Genomic DNA, 19,925 nt, shown 5'->3' on the forward strand with positions numbered 1-19,925 from the left:
TGATTAATAAAGTCATTCTTCTCTGTAATGTTATCATACATGATGAAATATAAAACCAATCATGTGCAATACTTCATTGGGAAAGCCTGATCATTCCTAAATACAAATACATGGAATTGACAATTTATCAGCCAGAAAATGGAATATGGAGCTATTGGCTGTGAAAAACTGGGAGAACTGAGGGCAGAAACATATACGGAATGGAAACGTAGTGCCACTATACAGAAAATTATAAGGCAAACAATGGACCGAGTATCTGGTGAATGACAACACATGGACCAATGCAACTGATAAAACCAGAGCTCAAATAAAGATGCAAAAGCCTATTATAATACATACATGCTTATCACAGATTATAGCTACTCTATCTTAGAGGTACAACTATGCAAAGGTAGTCCACACACACAGGAAATTACAACTAATTCTCAGCAATTTAAGAGGAATGATATCTCAAATGCTATCAAGTTAAAGATATGCCTGTGTATATGGTTGTAAAAGATAATCTCATGCACAATAAAAAAACAGGAATACGAGCAATGCATAAGATTACCTACATAATTTAAAAGATATGTCCTATGTATTTTAAACCTCCTTGATTAAAATGAGACTAATGAAGTAAATTTCATTAGGATTTTAAGTTATAGCTTCAACAAATATGACCCCAAAATTAATCTTAACGGTGAAAAACATAATTGAAGCAGAGATTTTTAGGATGAATCCTATAAGGAGATCAAAGATTAACACTAATGAAAATGCAAAAAATAACTAACAATCACAGGCAGCCAAAGAGGAAAAATTCCCTTAAAACTAGTTACAGTAGAATCCTGATTTAAGGTTTTTCAGGGGGGACAAAATTTAAAACACTAAATGCGGAAGAACACTAAATGCGGACCTGCCATTTTTTCAGGTTTTATGGTCTGTAATGATTGGAATGGCTTTTTATGAATAAAAAATATTATTTTAAGTAACTAAAAGGTGCTGAATGCAGCAAAAAATTCTTTAATGAAATGTTCTCTGCCCTGTGAAGGTTGGATAATACTTTTCAGGAATCAGCTAAAAAAATGGGTAGTAAAAATAAGTAATGAGAGGATGACAATTGTTTTAATGAAATATTTTTAGAAAATTCTAATAAACATCAACTTAAGAGCATTCCCACACAGATTATTATTATGGACATTAGTGATTCCATTTTTATGCATATTTCAGTGGTCTCGATGAAATTTAGAAATTTTTCTTTAAAAGTGACATGTAGGTGACTACAGCATTTCGAATATAATAAGAAAAGGTGTAAGTAGGTACTCGAAAAATCATGAGGAATGAGTGAAATAAAGGGACAGCAGAAGATCGCTAATCCCGAATTCTAAACTACCGAATATCTAGTAAAAGGGAGGTTTTCTGGAATTTTGCCAACTTAACGTTTTCTGTTGCCTCGGTGAAACGAGGGATTTATGAGCCTTTAAAAAGCCTCCTGTGCGCACATTTTGGATTTCGAGGTCATCCAAAAAAGTAGAATCTTATTTTAGTATGCGTGCAAGTCGATGGTGATTCAACTCGATGATAACACCAGGTTCGTTGTCATATATCCGCGGCCTTATACACCTTACGGCCTTATATATACCCCCGACCGCGGCAGGTCGAATGGAGCCGGGAGAAGTTGCTTACGCGGCACGCTGATCACCTTGACTCCGACTCGCCTTGTTTCTCGGCAGTTTTTAATAAAATTTGGTTAGACCTTGAATAACGATTAGCTAAACTCTGCTAAGTGAAAAGGTTTAATCTTCAACAGAACTGGATTTCATCCGAAAAATTGTCAGTGCCTCTGGAGTTTGGCAATTTCGTCAGGGTTATGATGTCGAAGTCAACCACCAAGGGATACCTGCCGGATTTTCGTATTTTTCCGCGCTCATATCTATTTTACCGTGAGTATGCGGTGATTATTTTTTCCAGCATGAGCGATTTATTTAGAGTCATGGACCGTGATAGTTCGTCAAAACTCCGATTGTCATTCTCTTTTGACATTAATTAGCACCAGCTAAATATTTTTTAATCGACAGCGATATCAAGCAGCCGCATGTCGATAAATTGGCTCCGGGATATCTAAATTACGATGTAAAATAATGTTGTTCCGTAGGGAAAGAATGCTCTCACTCACGTTCATGACAGGGGAAACACTTCCTCTGTTCTTTCGCTGTTCCTCCGTGGAAACTGACCTTGGAATGGATTATAGAAAGAATCTTCTAGTGAACTGCGCAATTGATATTGGGCCTCCTCCTTTGAACAGAGAAAGTAGCCGACTGAAAAAATATTGGGCTAATAATCGACTGCCCGTAGGGAGTTGAGTTGAAAGGGGCATAAGCCATCAATTGAAAACATAACGAGAAAACCATTATTGTAGCGGCCCTCGGAGGATAACTCGTGTCATCAGTCGTCACGTATCATCGAAGTCAAGTTCAAAAAGTGAAGGATAAGGTAGTTCGAGGTTATTAAGGGATGACTTTGCTCCATTAGATCGGATCTGATACAAAAAAGTGCCTGGTGGTTGGATCAGAAGAGGAGCGAAACATTACGAGAAGACAAATCACCCAACTTGCGAGTTGAAGGTCGCAGCACTGCGCTCGCGGAAGAAAGCAGTTGAAGAAGCGTTCCCCGGTAGATTCTATCGACTCTTGGTAAACTTTCATGAGACTGTTCTTGTTGATGAGCATAAATTCGAAGACTTGGATGAACCGGCATGAAAAAACGTTAAATCGGGCAAAAAAATCTTGAGCGGGACATATTTTTACGACCATAAATGCGGAAAAACGCAAAATGCGGAAACACTAAATACGGATAACTTTTACATTGTCCTAATAGGGTATGAATCGGGACCCAAAAAAATAAACGCTAAATGCGGAAAAACGTTAAATGCGAAGACGTTAAATCCGGATCCGACTGTACTATGTAATCACCATCTTCTTATGGTGGCCTACAATAAATCAAGTTTACAACCACCAATGCCACACCGATGAATAAAGATTGCATGATTAAATGGAATGAAATCATAATTTTATTACTTCAAGTAGTATTCAAGTACACCATTACACACTCCATATTCTCATCCCACGACATAATCGCTTGCACACAATTTCTGAGTAGTATGTATCCAAAGATGTTTTTCACAGTGCATTTCCTTTTTTGACAAAGAAGATAAATTTACAGAGCCGACATTTCTTATAGTTCAAAACATTTGATACCACCTTTGAAATTTTTCTACCTACATTATGATGAATAAAGAATCCAAAAAACCCTCTCCATGCTGATTTCTTCAATGAAAAATCTGGCATTAGACTCGGCCACCAAATGGATATCGAGGTACTTCAGAATTCATGCACTCAAAGCAAAGATCCCAATGACAGAAATTGTGAACAATAAATAACTATATCCTCGCCGACTGCCAAACAACAACAGCTAAAAAAAAGCTCAGCAAATATTAGGAACAAATGCATTTACTCTTCATCAAAAATGACACCTGCTATTTCTTTCGAGTATCAAATGTTTTTAATTGTCTTTTCAAAAGAAAACCTACAAAATTCATTGTGTCGATACAAAAATGTTCCCCACCAGGCTATGATAAAAACAAGACATTTTAATCCGATGCATGTCCTGTCACAACCAGGGAGTAAGCTAATTTCCGATCCAAATGTGGTGTTCACTATTGCATTCCTTGCACAATGGAATGATAAGGTCCAACATTTTTAACAAGTTCTTTAGTCCAACCCACAGAAGGATAGTTCACATTAGATCACATTATCACCTTGACTTTGACCTTCACGGGGAATTTATTCACTTCCTCATAACAAGGATATCACTTCAAAGCTCTTCTTTCTTGGCTTTACCTTTCCTGTCGAATCCCTTCAGCTCTGAAGACGCACGCTGAGCAATATACTTGACAAAGTCATCAAGATCTCGTCCACCCTAACAAAAAATAATCATATAAATTAAGTCATGGCAATATACAACAATGTAATAAAACCATAAAACATATTACACTATAAAAAAAGACTTCACAAGCCCTGGTTTACTCAAATTATTGATAAACAGCCATCATTTCTGATATGATAAGATACACCAAGGTTGATGTTACTCTTACGAATTAAGAGTTTGGTATATATTGTGACAACCACAAAACAAATCAGTAAAATTGGAAAATCAATGAATTTGCAGGACATTTGCAGATGAATGATTAACCTGAAATCACAATATATGAGCTGGTCTGAACTAAAACCAAAACATAACGAGTGAATAACATTTATGAGATAGTTCAATTTTCTCCTAAACATTGTGGTCCAGTTACACGATACATTTACATGTGTGAGTTAACGTCTAAATGCATAAGCAGGAAAATGTACTACACTCGACTAGTGCAAATGCAAGAACATGAAATAAAACTTATTCAAACCTGGATCATGCCTCCGTACATATTCTGGTCCACCAAAATCACTTGTGCATTCACACAAACTTACATGGGTTATATTATAATAACTTTTAACAATTGGAATGCTTTGAAAGATGAGAATTGATTAGCTAGTGTTAAAGGCATGATTACCAGACGCCAAAAAGATTACAAGCTGCAATATGAGCTCATAACCCAATAAAGAAACTTAATATGTATTGCAAGAAAAAAATAGGAGCAAATGGTACGCAAGCTTATACAACTCCTTAACAGCTGCAAAAATTTATAAATTTTAGTACCTCTGAGACATACCGTATTTACCCATAGAAGCCGTGCACCTTTTTCTGGAAATACCGGTGAAAAAAATAAGGGTGCGCGGCTTTCACGAATCCTCCAAATTTTAAAGTAAGCCACGTTCCCTTTTCCCTCAAATTCTTATCGTTTATTTCTCCTGAGTTTAGCATTGAAACTAGGAAACCTTTGCAGGAATTACATTTCTAACATTATTTAACCTTATTAATGGGAACTTAAATTTATCGATTTAGCAACGAATCACGAGTTCCCATATTAGACCGCACCCAAAAACTGATAAGAAGTTTTTTCCATCACGAGCCGGCCCAAAAATGGGGGTACATGGGCACGGCTTACACAAGTAAATACCGTAACTAAATAAAGAGAGCGCCCACAAAACTTTTCTAGCACTGATTCCTTACCTCATACTTGACTGGGTTAGCTTTGTCATCCTTGGGTGCCCAGTAGAGTGTGGGGAAGCCTCGTACTTCATAAGGAGGAGGAACATCATTGTTTGAGGCATCCATCTTCACTATCTCCACATCTTCGTCGGCCATCTGAAAATTAGTACGTAAAATATAAGTGATGACAGAGCTACATATTGGATCCAGTTCATGATGTACAAACGAGAGTAACCTTTGGGGATAGTGAAAATTTTATAAGACTACAAAAATGTATAAATAAAGAGGTTATTTACTATTCAGAAAAGAAAATTACAATCGCAATCACTAAATGGAAGGAAAGACATCTAGCACATCAAGAATATTCCTTCAAATTTAAACAATTGATAGGGAAAACAATGAAATATGACCTGGATCCCCTGAATACTAGCCGCATACCGAATACAGTGGCGGATATATGAGGGGGGGGGGCAAGGGGCTATCCCCCCTTGGGTATCCAATTTACACTAGATAGAATGATAATTTTCTTTGGACCCCCATTACTGCTGGAAGATTACTCCCATTTAGCCCCCCCCCCTGTCCCTATCTTGAATACGCCATTAGTTCAATATTCCACTACCACACCAACATCTTACCCTTTGAATTTTTGTTAGCTTTACAGGACAAGAACGAATTCCATCAGATTCCACCAAGCAACTCAACACTCCCAATCAGCTTTGAGGATAATGAACAATGAGCAACAGGTGTATAACATTTGAAGGATTCAAGACAAAAAAATGGATTAGCAGATAACGCACTAGTGAGAAGCTACATATTTTGGTCTTGTCAAGCTTATTAGGGAATTGAACAATTAGAATGCTTACAAAGATGAGAAAAGGACGGTTGCTAGCACCATATCAAATTTGTTAATTCATCATGAATTGCAAGAATTATTAAACACACCACTTGCATAATTGTTGAACCAGTGCCCATAAAATATGATTTTTTTAAAGCCATATGTGAACAGAAGACGAAAAATTAATCAAGGGCAAAGTTGAGAGCATGAAATATCTATTAAATGAATAGTGGAAGAATTAGATGGACTCAAAACAGAAAAGATGATTTAAACTATCAATCCTTGATCACTTAACAGGGAACAGCTCACAGAAGAATTTAGTCAGCACTCAAATTCAAATTCTCCATTCTGCTCCTCATTTTTTTCTCACAGCTAACCTTAAATGCATGCATTCCATGCCTTAGAGGTGTCTTGAGAAATTGTGGTAAGATGTTTGTTAAGGAAATAAAAGCTCACCTTCTGACCCAGCTCATCATAAACAGGTGCCAGCTTCTTACAATGGCCGCACCAAGGAGCGTAGAATTCAATGAGGGTGTCTTTTCCATTGTCAGTGACAATTTCATCGAAGTTCTTTGCCACGGCAATTTTCACTGGGCCGGAATTATCCTCTGGAATAGGTTCTGACTTCAGGTAGGGCTCCAACTTTCCATCCTTAAGCTCAGTCAAGAATTTCTCGAAGTTCTCAATCCTGTGGTATTGAAAAATAATCTTGAATAGTAAAAACAGTCACCTCTCAACTTTTTGAAGAGTTATCAAAACAGAATACATTAAATACCAACAGCAAACTAATTTTAAGCAATAAAACATAATAAAATTTTATTTCAGGACAGTCTGCCGTTGGTTTCAAGCATTTTTTACTCACTAAGTTTTCAAATGTAGCAGAGGCTAAGTACTTTAACAATACAAGAGTAAAACAAACTCAAAGAGAAAAAATGCAGAACAAGAAAATATGAAAACGCAATGCTAGTAAATGAACATGGGATACTTCTAAAGAGACTATTTTTGAAGGAATTGACGATGGGCAGAGTAAAATGGCATTCAATATCAAAAAACCTCGGTAGCATAGGCCAATAATGAACAACCTACTCATTCTTCCCTATGAAAAACCTGCAAAGCTTAACTCTATGAGAACTAACGGAACAGCTGTACAACATGAGATGGAAAAACCTGGATGAGTGGGGTTGAATTCATGGATATTTTAAGCAGCTTCAATACACAATGGGACAGATGATGGACTTGGATGCTAATGATGATGGACCATAATTGATAAAAATTCTGTAGAAAATTTCCATGTCATATCCTAACAATGACTGCACAGAAAAGTTTTATCAGAAATTAGCATGCTCACCTTAGCTTCTCGAGCAATTGGTTCTATCCAATTCACCCAATAAATGAATAAATGCGCTAAGAGCTTAATATCACAAGATTCTCAAATTAGTAAAATGTCAAAACTCAGTTTATGTTGAAGGCAGTACATGATACCCCACTTTTGTTCCTACCTAAACTTTAAGAGTAACCATTCTATTTAATGGTAGAGAGGCAATTACTTTGAATACATAAAAGATACTTACGAAAATTCATCCTTCATTACAAACTTCTGACCCTCAGCATTGCGAGCAAAGACGACAGGCTTATCACCAGGAACATAGTCATATCCAAATTCGTTGAGCTCATGCTGGAAGTCATCCTTGGCACTGATAGCAAAACTGAACTCATCAGCAAAAGACTTGGCAACTTTAAGAATCCTGTTCCTCCAGTAATTTGTTCCTATTGAAGAAAGAAAAGTTCTCATTATAGAAAACAAGTCATTAGACAGGTTTGTTCATTAAGATTAATGGAAATTAGGGTTTTAAATATAAGAGTAGATAACCTTTGTAAAATGAAGGGTAGCTTCACAGGAATTATAGGAAATGACATGAATCTCTATTGCAAATCTTCAATGCCTCAATGTAGCCTCCACCATTATTTTCAGTTGCTAACACGGACACAAGAGTGTGTGGCAAACAAAAGTCTATACGAATGACGAAAGCATACTAAGGAATATTGAAAACCACAACTCTCTGATGAATAATTCCATGGTTTCATTCAAGTTTTACTCAACAAACTGGCACTATTAATACAAAAGTAAGAAATTTAACAGGAGAGGTTCTATTCCATCACAACTCTCATACTTATGCCATCCTCAGTCTGACAATGCATAATTTTTGTATTGCAGTTCTTAATTATTGGAACACAGCTTTAAATCGTTAAGTGATCAGAGCCCTCAATAGAGACCATAAGCGTGGATGCCAGCACATCTTGCAAAAAATACACCCAGATGCCACCGTCAGAAAAATTTTACTTCCGACGCACACCTCAAGTTTGGTCTTCAATTAAACCTTAGTCTGGGGCCAGAATAGGCTTACTGTTGTGATTTTATGGGAAGTGAAGTCTCAATTACTCCAGACGGTTGCCCTGATCAACATACAAAGTGCATAACATCCAAATGGAAACATTTATAACAGCCTTATAGACATTGCATTTGCACCATGAGGGTCCTAGTATCCTACGTCAATCTCACTAATCATTAGAAAGATTAAATAATTAGCAGACAAAGAATTTTCAAAAAGGAAACATGATTCTTATTTTTGATAGAGTAAAACAATACTTCTCATTAGCACAAGTTAATATGTTGACTTAAATGGCAATTTTGTACAGGTTCACCAAAGACTTGATTCAATTCCAGAGTGAGAATTCTTGAATTTTACCAAAAGATCTTGACTCAATGTCATTTCTCCAAAACTTCAGAGTGGCCTGAGTAAATTTTGTAATATATTAGACAGGGAAAAGATGATTTCTTTAAAAAGCGAGCAATGATACTTCAAAAATCTTACCTTTAGGATTGCGGGTGTAGTCCACTCCATAGTAGGCAACAATGAGGGGATTCTTGAAGTCTTGAACAGTGTCCCTTGTGCGATGACCCACCAAACCATGGCTGAAAGGACATAAACAAGGAGGTAAGACTTTACATAGGAAGAGAATTATTCAAACACTCCTACACTGAAGAGGTTAAGATGTCAACAAGTTCCCACTTGACCTGAATGTACGGTAGTCATTCCTTAGAATTGAAAAAGGTCATTAATCACAACCCTTCTCACTCAAGGCAAAAGAAATGAAAAGTTTCTACAAATCATGTGATAATATGCATAAAATTCTATATAAAAAACATTTATAAACCTAAAAAACCCATGCTTTTCATGACTCTCTCATTCAAATTAAATTTTTTCTCTGCTGTGACAGCTATTAAACCCAATCAGCCTAGTGCTTGGGTTCAGGGTATGTAAAAATATGGTTTACCGGGAGGAGAAAGTTCCCATCACATAGCGATCGCAGAGTAACTAAATCTCAATCCCAACACCAAGGCTGACAATGAATGATTTTAAGGCATGGATCAAAATCCCAGTGATTATCATAAACACAGTCCTTCAAACGAGTAATATTCACTTCAGATTCATTTACAATAATATTTCTACATGTCATAAACCATTAATGCACTCATAAAAAACACAGATGGAATCAAAGGTAACACAAACTGTTGTGAACGCATCTTTATATTTCTATTGTTTTTGTTTTGCTGCGTAGGTGCCTGTGCTGGTCCACCATGCTAGGTAATAATTCAAAAATTATGCTTCACAAGCTGATGGGATAACTTCTATGGGAATAACACGCTCTTTTGTGAGGACCAGAATCGTGAGCAGAGCACCAAGAATCAATTATGTAGTTGTGTGTTATTATACATAGTGCAAATATGTTGATTGTTTACTTTAACCTATGGACTCAACACATACTAAAGCATCAAAGTGGTCAATACCTTAAATGTTTAGTACTATACCTCTTGATCCTTATCACCCAATTACGGTGTTGTTTTAAAGAAAAAAAAAGAAGCTTAATATTTCTCTCTTAGCTGACATGATTACATAGATTGTTAAACATGAAGTCTTCTGACTGATAGTAGAGGAAAAAGTCTTCCTGAACCATATTGCAAGCAAAATGTTTAAACTGCCAGCAACATGAAGATGGGGGATAAGAATACCACAATAAAGATATGAATGGTCATCCATTCAGCCTAAGTTGGAGCATAACATTGATGAACTTCAGCCATTTTAAAGAACCACAATTATCTTGTGGCTGGACCTTTAGCAGGCAGAAATCAAATAGACAACGCTACATTTTTAAGAATACTATAACATTTAAGGCAGCAAAGACATCAAGAAAATATCTGCATTAGCAATGGAGGCATTCATGAACAGGAAAGAGCTGATGAGAGGATTGTCATGTAAGAGGTTAAAGAAAAAGCTAGTAAAGCGACAGTTCTGCAGTAGAGAACTATACATTGCAAAAACGGGAATACATGACAGGAGGGAAGATGAGGAAAGACTGGAGACCTTAGAAATGTGGGTATGGAGAGGAGTTGTGAAGATGAAGAGGACAGAGAGGAGGAGAAACAACGAAGTGCTGGATGTGGTGGGTGAGGAGAGGCATCTTCTAAATGAGAAATATAGAAGGCAAGTCTTGGATTGAGTGGAGAGCAGCGTCAAACTAATCTTAGGATTGTTGACCGGTGATGATGATGATGTCTTGGGTGGAGCCAGTTTTGAGTGGGAAGGGGATACTGAAAACAGTTTTAAAGGAAAGAATGTTAGGTAAGTAATAGAAGGGACAGAAGAGAATAAGAATTAGATAAAATGAAAGGGGATGGGCCTTACAGAAAATAGAAGAGGGAACCCCAAATAAAAAGGGAAGACATACCAGGGCGATCAGCAAAATGCTGCATGTAAGCCATGCCACCCTACCAAGGATGGCTAGTGGCTAGAATCAATAGCTGCTAACCGCACTTGGATGTTGTTCAGAAAAAAAAAGATGCAACATGATGAAAAATAGCCGTTTGGGTCTGCCATACAAATATCTCTACAGCCAATAACATTTCTGAAAACAATTCACTTTCCATTTTCAGTGCTAATCATGGATTAGGTGCTAGATGTAGATTGGACTCTCAGCCAAGCATCATTGTGCCATCCATCGACAAACAATTTTTACAACTAAATGAAGACTTGAGCCTATTCCTACAACAGCATGCTAGGGGAGCAGGGTAGGATTTTTCAAAAACAAGATGTCAGCCAGTCCAGACTAATCTCTAAAAAAGGATGCTTATCAATGATGAAATTTAAAGTGAAAGATTAGACTTCAGCGAAGCACTCTGCAGGAAACATGCAATACGTGAAAAGAAATGTTAATTTTTAACGAAATTTCAAACGTCTACTCAAGGCAGATTTTCTTATATTAGGGATTTATGTCAGGAATTCATGGACTAAGGAAGGCAGGGTATGGAGGGACTGGCTTAAGTGTAGCTAGAGAGGAATACTCATTTCCAAATACTGAAGCAATGACAATCTTTGCCTGAACTTAATTCATACTTACTAGTTGTTGGTGATCCATTTCTCTAGTGAGTCCTTGTTTGCTTCTCCGTCATAAACGACAAAGTTGGGTTCAAATTTATTGTGCAAGTGCTTAGGCCTGTAGAGGACTATGTTATCTCTGGAATAATAAAAGTAAATCATTAGAAGAGAATCGTCCGATGAAATGGTGTTTCCGCAGAAATATTAACGAGTAGTATTGCTTTGAGAGAATCATTCAAATTATTTTAACAAAGTCGTGTACAAAATGAAAACTGCTAAAAATATATCTAAATCATAAGCTTGTCAGGGTAAGTTCAACGTTGGCTATAATGACATCAAACTTCACTTCGACGATGTAATAAACCATGAAATTCCTTATTTGTTGGGCGACTTACTTATATTTAGCCTCCTCCAGGGTAGCCTTGTCAAGTACGTGGCCAAAACGTACTTTTTCCCTCAGCTTGTCAGCAAGTTTCAGGAATGAACTCTTCATTGAAGAGTCTCCTTCGAAGTATCCTACAACTCCTACTTCAGGTTTACCAATGAAGTCTTTATGTACTTGACTTGAAGTAAGTTCTTTAGAACTTGGACCGACCTGCGACTTCATGTACTTGATAATTCCATCTGTAATTGATATATGACCACAATAGTCATAAAAATAATCATAACTACTTCGTAAAACGCCCTAGCATTAGCTAGTAAAACAAAGCCTACCGGCATCTCTTGGGCCGCCGTACTCCTTGTTAACTTCTCCATCCTTGAAAATTTTTAAGGTAGGATATCCTGTGACTCCAAATTTGTTGCAGGTTTCTTTTCCGCCTTCGGTACAGTCCACCTGCAGTAATAAATAATCGTTAGGAGGGAACACTACTGACTGAAGTATTTTGCAAATCAAATCATTAAAATCTCATACCTTCGCGAACATAATGGGTGGGTCATGTTCTTTGACCACTCCGGCTGCTTTTTCATATTCTGGTTTCAGCTTCTTGCAATGTCCGCACCTACGATAAAGCCGGGCATTAATATTTTTACATTACACAAAAAGCTGTACTGTTGGCTTCGATCCCAAAGGAAATGATGAAGATCGGACTTAGCCACACACAAAAAGTATCTGCAAAAAGCTTACTCACCATGGTGCATAGAACATAACTAACACGGTATCATGCTCATTGATTCTCGATGAGAAATCATCATCGGTAAACACTAATACGTCGCTTTCAGTAGCCCACGCCGTGCATATCACGGCTAGTAAAACTAAAACCTTAAAAATCATCTTGACTATACTACGAAGCCTACAGGACCGAAAATGTGAGACGGTCGACCTCAACTCGGTGATGAGAATACCGGCTGAGCGTGAACGAGACGTTGCTTACGTTGATGGCTGACGAGGTTTGTGTTGTCGCTCTCCGATTGGCCAGTGAATGGGCCACTTAGACACTTGCCTGTTTTTGATTGGTTGATACTTCAGTTGTTATCAAGGCGCGGCTCGCTGAAATGCTATTTGTAAGTATACCAAAATTTTTAGTCTGGTTGCACAAAAAAAGGTTAAAATCAAACAAACATGACTATTCTCCTTAAATTAAAAGTATTTAAAAGGTTTTTTTGAGGTAATAACACGAATTAATATGTAGCGTCTCAGCTTTAACCGGCAAAAAACGTAGATTGGTCACTAAGACCAAATGGGACATTACACAAACCGTTACTAAAAGTACAGAAAGCATGGAGAGATGATATCGGTTTATAATTAAATAATTATCGCGTCAAATAAGAATGGTCAACTTTTGAGATTAATTTACAGAGTAAGAGGCACAGGTTTGCCTCAAGTATAAAAATTTCGTCCAAAAGTACACATTATGTGTTCAATAACTGTATTTTCTGTTTTGCCCCGGGGAATACCAATGAATATAAAAATTATAATAAATTGCATTATTTTTTTCACGAAAAGAGTGTTTCTCTTTATTATAGAAATAACTTTCCACGAGTTCATTTGAGTGAGAAACTTACTATTACTAAAAAAAATTAGCATTTGAAGTCGCTCAGACTATTACCCACATCGCTCTCTTCTTGAATGACGCATGTATAAGTCGATGATAATATCAAGATTTTCTCTGTGAAAGGTAAGAAACAATAAAAAACATAAAAATTCTTGGGATTATTTCTGCTGCTTTTGTGGCCAGCATTTTAACCATTGCGCCGAGGCATTTATTTATGAACTCCATTCTAAAAACGCTAAAAAACTAGATTTATGACATGCGGATTTGTTTTCTAAATTCTTTCGTTCTTACCAGGTTACTTTAAACCAATTTAATTAACGAATAAAATTAATGAAAATCGTAAAATTCGAACGGTGTAATCATTAGCTCTCGATAAAATTTAGTCCAGTGCATGGACAATTTTTGAGTTAATAAATTAAATGAGCGAATTTCTACAGTAAGTAAAAATAAAATAAAAATATATTAAAAGACATGCTTCTTCAAAAAATTATAAAACGCCCTAACAGTAAAAAAAATCAGCTTTACATCACCCGAAGAATAAAGCGAGGGGCCTCATGAGGTTAATACAAATGAGTGTAGAAGACCCTATAAGAAGTTGTGCTATATGGATGCGAAACGTGGACCTTGGGAAGAACAGATGGGGAAAGGATAAATGCTTTTAAAATTTGGTTGTGGAGAAGGCTGTAATGAGTCTAATAAACTTAAAATAAAACGTACAGTATAACGGCTAAAAATAACTTTCGACCATTTCGTTATTTGTGATCGGAGCACTTCGTGTTTTATATCATTCCTCTTAGCTTTTTAAGTACTTTACAAATATGCTATTTAGATTGAGATATTATGAGAAAGTGAAAAAAGTTAATAATTCTATTAGAGGTGCTAGTTGCCTTCGTCGGGGGGAGGAAAGGGACGGGAGAACGGACCCTCCAGATACCTGCGTCGCGTCGGTCCCATACAGTCAGGGGCGGATCCAGGATTTCTTTCTGGGGGGGGCACAAGCAAGGCCGTATCCAGGATTTTGTTCTGGGGGGGCACAAGGATATCTCGTAATACAAAACGAACGCAATGATAATGGGACTATATTAAAAATCTTGCATATTTTTGAGGGTCTGGGGGGGGGGGGGGGGCACGTGCCCCCGTGCCCCCCCCCCCCCTGGATCCGCCTATGCATACAGTTTATTTGTCGGTCCTTTCCTCCCCTCCTCGGCTCAGGTACTTCGCGGGCCCGTGCGCCAAATTACAGTATACACACTATTTATTTATTTATTTTAATAAAGAGGTACACATACAGCAAGACTGCCAATTTAAAGTGCACTTATAACAACAAATATTAAATAAATAAAGAATAATTATTTGTTACAAATTTAAATAGATTAAAAAAAAGAAAACAACAAACATTTATTCGGCTATCTAGTCATGCTGCATAAATATGTTAATGCCCGATGAGTAAAGTTTTTAAGTGTCAGACCAAACGGATCAATATCACCGGGTAGAGAATTTATTAAAAAGGAAAGTCTGTGGAAAAGTGAGCGCTTAATTACAGATAGCCTGGGTGTAGGAATGTGGAGTAAAGAGGTAGATCGGGTGTGGCGGGAAGGTACTCTAATGTTAAGGAAGGAAGCAATGTCAGGACTGTCGAAGTGGGAGTTAAGGGTATTATAAATGAATTTGATGTCTGATTGAAGTCGGAGAAGGGATAGACTAGGGAGGAATAAAGAGGATAAAACTGCACTAGTAGGTGACTCGCGGAGATTTGGGTTTCTAAATTTTGCAATTTTTGCAAAAAAAAAGTTGTAACACTGTTAAGGCCTGGCAAGATTAGTGGGAGCAGACATTGACCAAATTGGGGAGCAATAGTTGATCACCGGAAGAACAATGGTTGAGATACTATAATAAATTGCTGTTATAATTTCCTTAAAATTTTGGTTTCATTAACCTTTTCTGTGAAAAAAGTTACAATTTGGACGAAAACCTCTAGTTTTGCCCCCCACCTAGTTTTAATTCTAAGGGAACGCCCATGGATAGAGGCATAATCAGTGCTGTAGTTGGCCCGTGCCCCATAAATTCCAAACTCGCTATAAGCGTACCAGTTAAACTACCTTTTTAAATCTGTAAAAAATAGCCCTACCGTAAATTGTCCCATGGATTTCAGAAAGAAAAATCGGAAATGATTATTTACTTTTTCAGAGTTATCTCGTGGCACAACTTGGAACCAGTGGCGCAGCGAGGGGGGGGGGGGGTTTGGGGGATAAAACCCCCCCAGAGCTCATAGAAATTTTAAAGTTAAATCTATTTTACTTAATTGGATTAATATTGCTTATAGAAGAGTGTAAGGATTAATAAAATATCCCTCAGAAGGCCGTAAAAATCACCATTTTGAACCGTTTGTCTTAATTTTTTTTTCCGGCGGAGGGCAACTCCCGCTTACCCTAGCGGGTATGCAACACCCTACACCCTAAGTATTAGTTGCGCCTAAACCCCCCCCTAGCCTTAATTCCTGGCTGCGCCCCTGCTTGTAACTAATATAAGAGTTGGAGTTTGACATTTCAATCGTGGCCGGATGTGTAATACATGTTCAGCTGTTCGCAAATTTTGGTGAGTACATACCGCCTAAATTTTGTTCCAAAATACAGGACTGGGCATATTTTTACCAAAGAGGACGCCTTGGACAGAGTGAAGTGGACACGACTATGGTGTTTGGAACCTGCTTGTGAAAGTCAAAAAACCAGTTGATGATGATGGGATATCTTTATTATTAAAAACTACGAAACTTAATTTTGCACTGATCTTTACCCCACCCATTTACGCCACCGGTACTCGGATGAGATTAGATTTATCTAAAAGAGTATTTACATGGGCTAAAATGACCTCAAACTTTCCTCTTCGTTAAAATTTAATTAAGATATCGAAAAAGCATCCGAATAAATATATCAATTGGTGATCTTATCATGCTTACACGCACATCAAGCTCGAATATACTGAGGGCAATCGAAATTTCTTTTAAATCGTGGATGTATTATCTCGTTGAAGACGTCATACCACCACCACCACCATATATCTATCGCTCGTATCACATAATTGACTCGGTCATTTTTTTCCTTCGCGAATTTTTTCCTCGTTTTGATTTTCAAACGACTAACATATCGTGACCAGATAAAGAAACCAGTTCCTTTCCCATCCAAAAGGTAGTAGTAACCGTTGGGTGGTATTCAGAAAGAGCGTCAATAGAAGCCGAAGAAATGCTTTAATCGGCTATCGTAAGAGTTCCTGTAATTCTTCCCCAGATGTGGAGATATCAATCTATAGGCATTGGAAAAAGTAGGACTTAAAGTATAATTAACCTGAATGTCGCCAACACTCAGGCCCGTATCCTGAGGTTAGGCCATTCTGTCCCTGGCTGAAATAGGGTAGTTTCCTTCGTCAAAGAAAACGAAAGACATTGATTGCGATTCGTTACCCACCATTACTGTATTCATAATATACAAATTATTTGGTTTTAGAAATCCCAGTTCAGACGAATGGTCAATTTTAAGCTCATTTGAAAAAGGCCAGATTGGCGCCAATGCGATGCCTCTCCACGTGACGTCAAAGGGACCTAGTTTCTGTACGAGTAGATAGGAGTTATACATCGTCTGAGATTACCAATGCATGCATGAGGCACAGAGCTCAGGGAAACGTGTCTTAATAATCACTTATTAAAACTGGCTTAGGTCGGAAAGATTTCTTCGTTTTATAAGGTATTAATAATCCTTATTTAAGCCAAGCGCTAGATGCTAGTAGGGTACTCTGCTACCAGCCTGCATCGTAGCGGCGCTCATAGCCTCGCAACCTCACACGGCGGCAGCCGGAACCAGAATGACGTCAAACGGGCTTTTCCCAGCATTCATAACCAGCCGTCACATTTTAGCGCGCTTGAAAATTTTCACTTTTCATTTAATCGCGAAAAAATAGATATCGTAATTTAAAAATCTAAAAGCGTTAAATACGTACTCCAGGAGTAATAATCTTTCTATTTAGGCAATAAAAAATAGGAATCCACTCCATTGTCAAATATTTAATTAATTGATCTTTCTCATCTTGTGTGAAAAAACACATAGAAAAATATCATTCGCCTCGACCGGGATTCAAACCCGGATCTCCCGATTCCCGACGTCTTCATCCCAGTGGAAATTTGAGGGCTAAACCGGACAAGGTGTTGTTGAACTGCGGAGCATATGATGCGACTAGCAGTCCTAATTGTGCGCACAGTGTCATGTCCAGAGAGCAAGGCCTGGACATAGAACACGTAGAGGTGTTCGTTCTGGACTAATTTAAGTATACTGGGACAAGCAACGGTGATAACTTTACGGGAGTCACCCGCAATGCAAAAATTTTGCGAAAAATCCAATGAGAATAAAATCATTCATCTTGACCGGGATTTGAACCCGAATCTCCCAATTTTTGCACAATTTGTGCATTGCGGGTGACTCCCGTAGAGTTATCACCGCGGCTAGTCCCGGAATACTTAAATATATCTCATCTTGGTACACACACACATTTTTACTAAAGATTAATTCAAATTTTACTAAAACTCAGCAAGATACCATTAATTTAAAGGAGCTTGAAGAGGTAAACGCTAAAAAAACTGATTAATAAGAATTGACTCTTCAGCGGTGGCTAGGAGTAATCGTAATATAAGAAGTTTTTGCGTCATCCCATTGATTATTTTCAATCCGCTCCTGGTTCTTATAAGCTGTTGTAACTTTTCTGGATCCACATGATATTATCCGACGGAAATTAAGTAATTTCGTATCCAAATAGATGTATCTCAAGTGGAACTTCAATAGCTTCCAATTATCAAATGAGTACAATCGATAACTTAGAGAGAGATGACTATTTCGGAGAAAATTAGCAGATAAGAGTTACGGCAGTCGTGATGTAGGAACTTAATTATTTTTTTTAAGAACATGAAAAACACAGAGGAAATCATATAGTCGATTTCTCAAGCAGAGGAATGCCACGTAATATTAGTCGACCAACGTTAAATTTTTCGTTAATATTAAACATGTTGCATTAAAATTTCCGCTTGAAAAAAACGACAAGATGGAATATAGTCTATTTATATCTGGGGACTATTTCAAAAATTTTTTGACATGTAACCGTTGCTGATAGAATAATATAAGCCGGATTTTAGTTGAAAATTTATTAGCAGCTAGCTCTCGGTGGTCCTATAAGACAGGCTTAGAAATAGTTATTCATGACGATAGCGAATGTCATTCATGAATAGTAATCGCAAGAACTCCAAAATTCGATCGTACGTTGGAACCAATGACTATTACAGTGAAGAACACTAATAGTAAAATTGTTTGTCTAAGCGGATAAAGGAAAGTTCGCATCGAGAATAAAGTTCGACTGTTATCACTGATCGACTATTATCGACGACCATTGATTAAGAATTGAATTACGACGATTGATTAAAAATCCAATTCTTAATCAATGGTCGTGATTCAATTTGTCGATGCCTATCATCAGATTCTGAGTCTCCCAATTCAGTTTCGTTACCAAAATTTGATGGCGAAATCATCTATTGAAAAAGCTTTCTTTCCATTTATGGGATTATAATAGGAACGAACACTATTTCGCAACTGCCGAACAATATCGTTCAAGCACATTCCTAAATTATGGCTGAAAGAGAACCTTCTGAGTAGTACCATCAGTTAACTATATGAGGGTTTATGCACGAGAATCGAACCACGGACCTTTGACTTTCCGGGTCACTGAGCATATCACTACACTACCCAGGTTCTTTGAATCCCTTGGACAGCCAAAGGTCTGTGGTTCGATTCCCGTTCTAGGAGAATTTTTTCTCATCGCAATCATGTATGAAAATGAAAGTTGATAACATAAATCAATACTGTGTCATTCATCAATATGTTAATGGTGACTGTGTTTTAGGGTTCACTTCATTTTAGAATGGCGTAATTTTAATTTTCTGGTAATTTGAATGCAGGATGCAGATCGAAGCTAGGCTGAACCCTACGCCCTAGATTGAAGCCTAGTTAGCCTAGAGGAACATCAGACCTTGTTTGCAATAAAATGATAATTTTCGCTAAAGTTTGAAACAGATCTGTCTGCCTTAATGAATTTTCCCTCATCAAATCCGCGCCGTTATGCTGAATGAGTACAAGCAGGGGCGCAGCTAGGAAGTAAGACTAGGAGGGGATTCAGGGGCAACTAATACTGGGGTGTCTAGGGGTATGGAATACCCTCCAGGGTAAATGGGAGGTGCGGGGGCCTTCCCCAGAAAAAAATTAGGATTACGTCTTTCTGAGGGATATTAGTGAGTTTTACGCCTTTCTGAGGGATATTGTTATAAATCCTTACACTATTCGATTAGTAATATTAATGCAATCAAGTAAAATAGATTTAACTTAAGTTCTTCTCTGAACTCTGGGGGGGGGGGGGGGGGGTTATCCCCCAAAACCCAACCTCGCTGCGCCACTGAGTACAAGTATAGCTAAGTGACAGTTTTTAACAGTCCTCCCAATAGAGAATCGT

At 37.6% G+C, this 19,925-nt stretch overlaps 1 protein-coding gene across 1 annotated transcript; it reads right to left on the bottom strand.

Moving 5' to 3' along the window:
* Window positions 1-3,023: 3,023 nt before the first annotated feature.
* On the bottom strand, window positions 3,024-12,771 carry LOC124168938 (protein disulfide-isomerase A3). Its single transcript, XM_046547352.1, has 10 exons — window positions 12,525-12,771; window positions 12,308-12,395; window positions 12,109-12,229; window positions 11,790-12,018; window positions 11,417-11,533; window positions 8,833-8,933; window positions 7,531-7,726; window positions 6,416-6,647; window positions 5,146-5,280; window positions 3,024-3,954 (listed from the first exon to the last, which is right to left on the bottom strand). Exons 1-10 carry the CDS (start codon window positions 12,665-12,667, stop codon window positions 3,850-3,852), a joined length of 1,467 nt encoding a protein of 488 aa, XP_046403308.1. The 5' UTR covers window positions 12,668-12,771; the 3' UTR covers window positions 3,024-3,849.
* Window positions 12,772-19,925: the final 7,154 nt, after the last annotated feature.

The sequence above is a fragment of the Ischnura elegans genome, chromosome 12, assembly GCF_921293095.1.
Source record: "Ischnura elegans chromosome 12, ioIscEleg1.1, whole genome shotgun sequence".
In the NCBI taxonomy this organism is placed as follows: domain Eukaryota; kingdom Metazoa; phylum Arthropoda; class Insecta; order Odonata; family Coenagrionidae; genus Ischnura; species Ischnura elegans.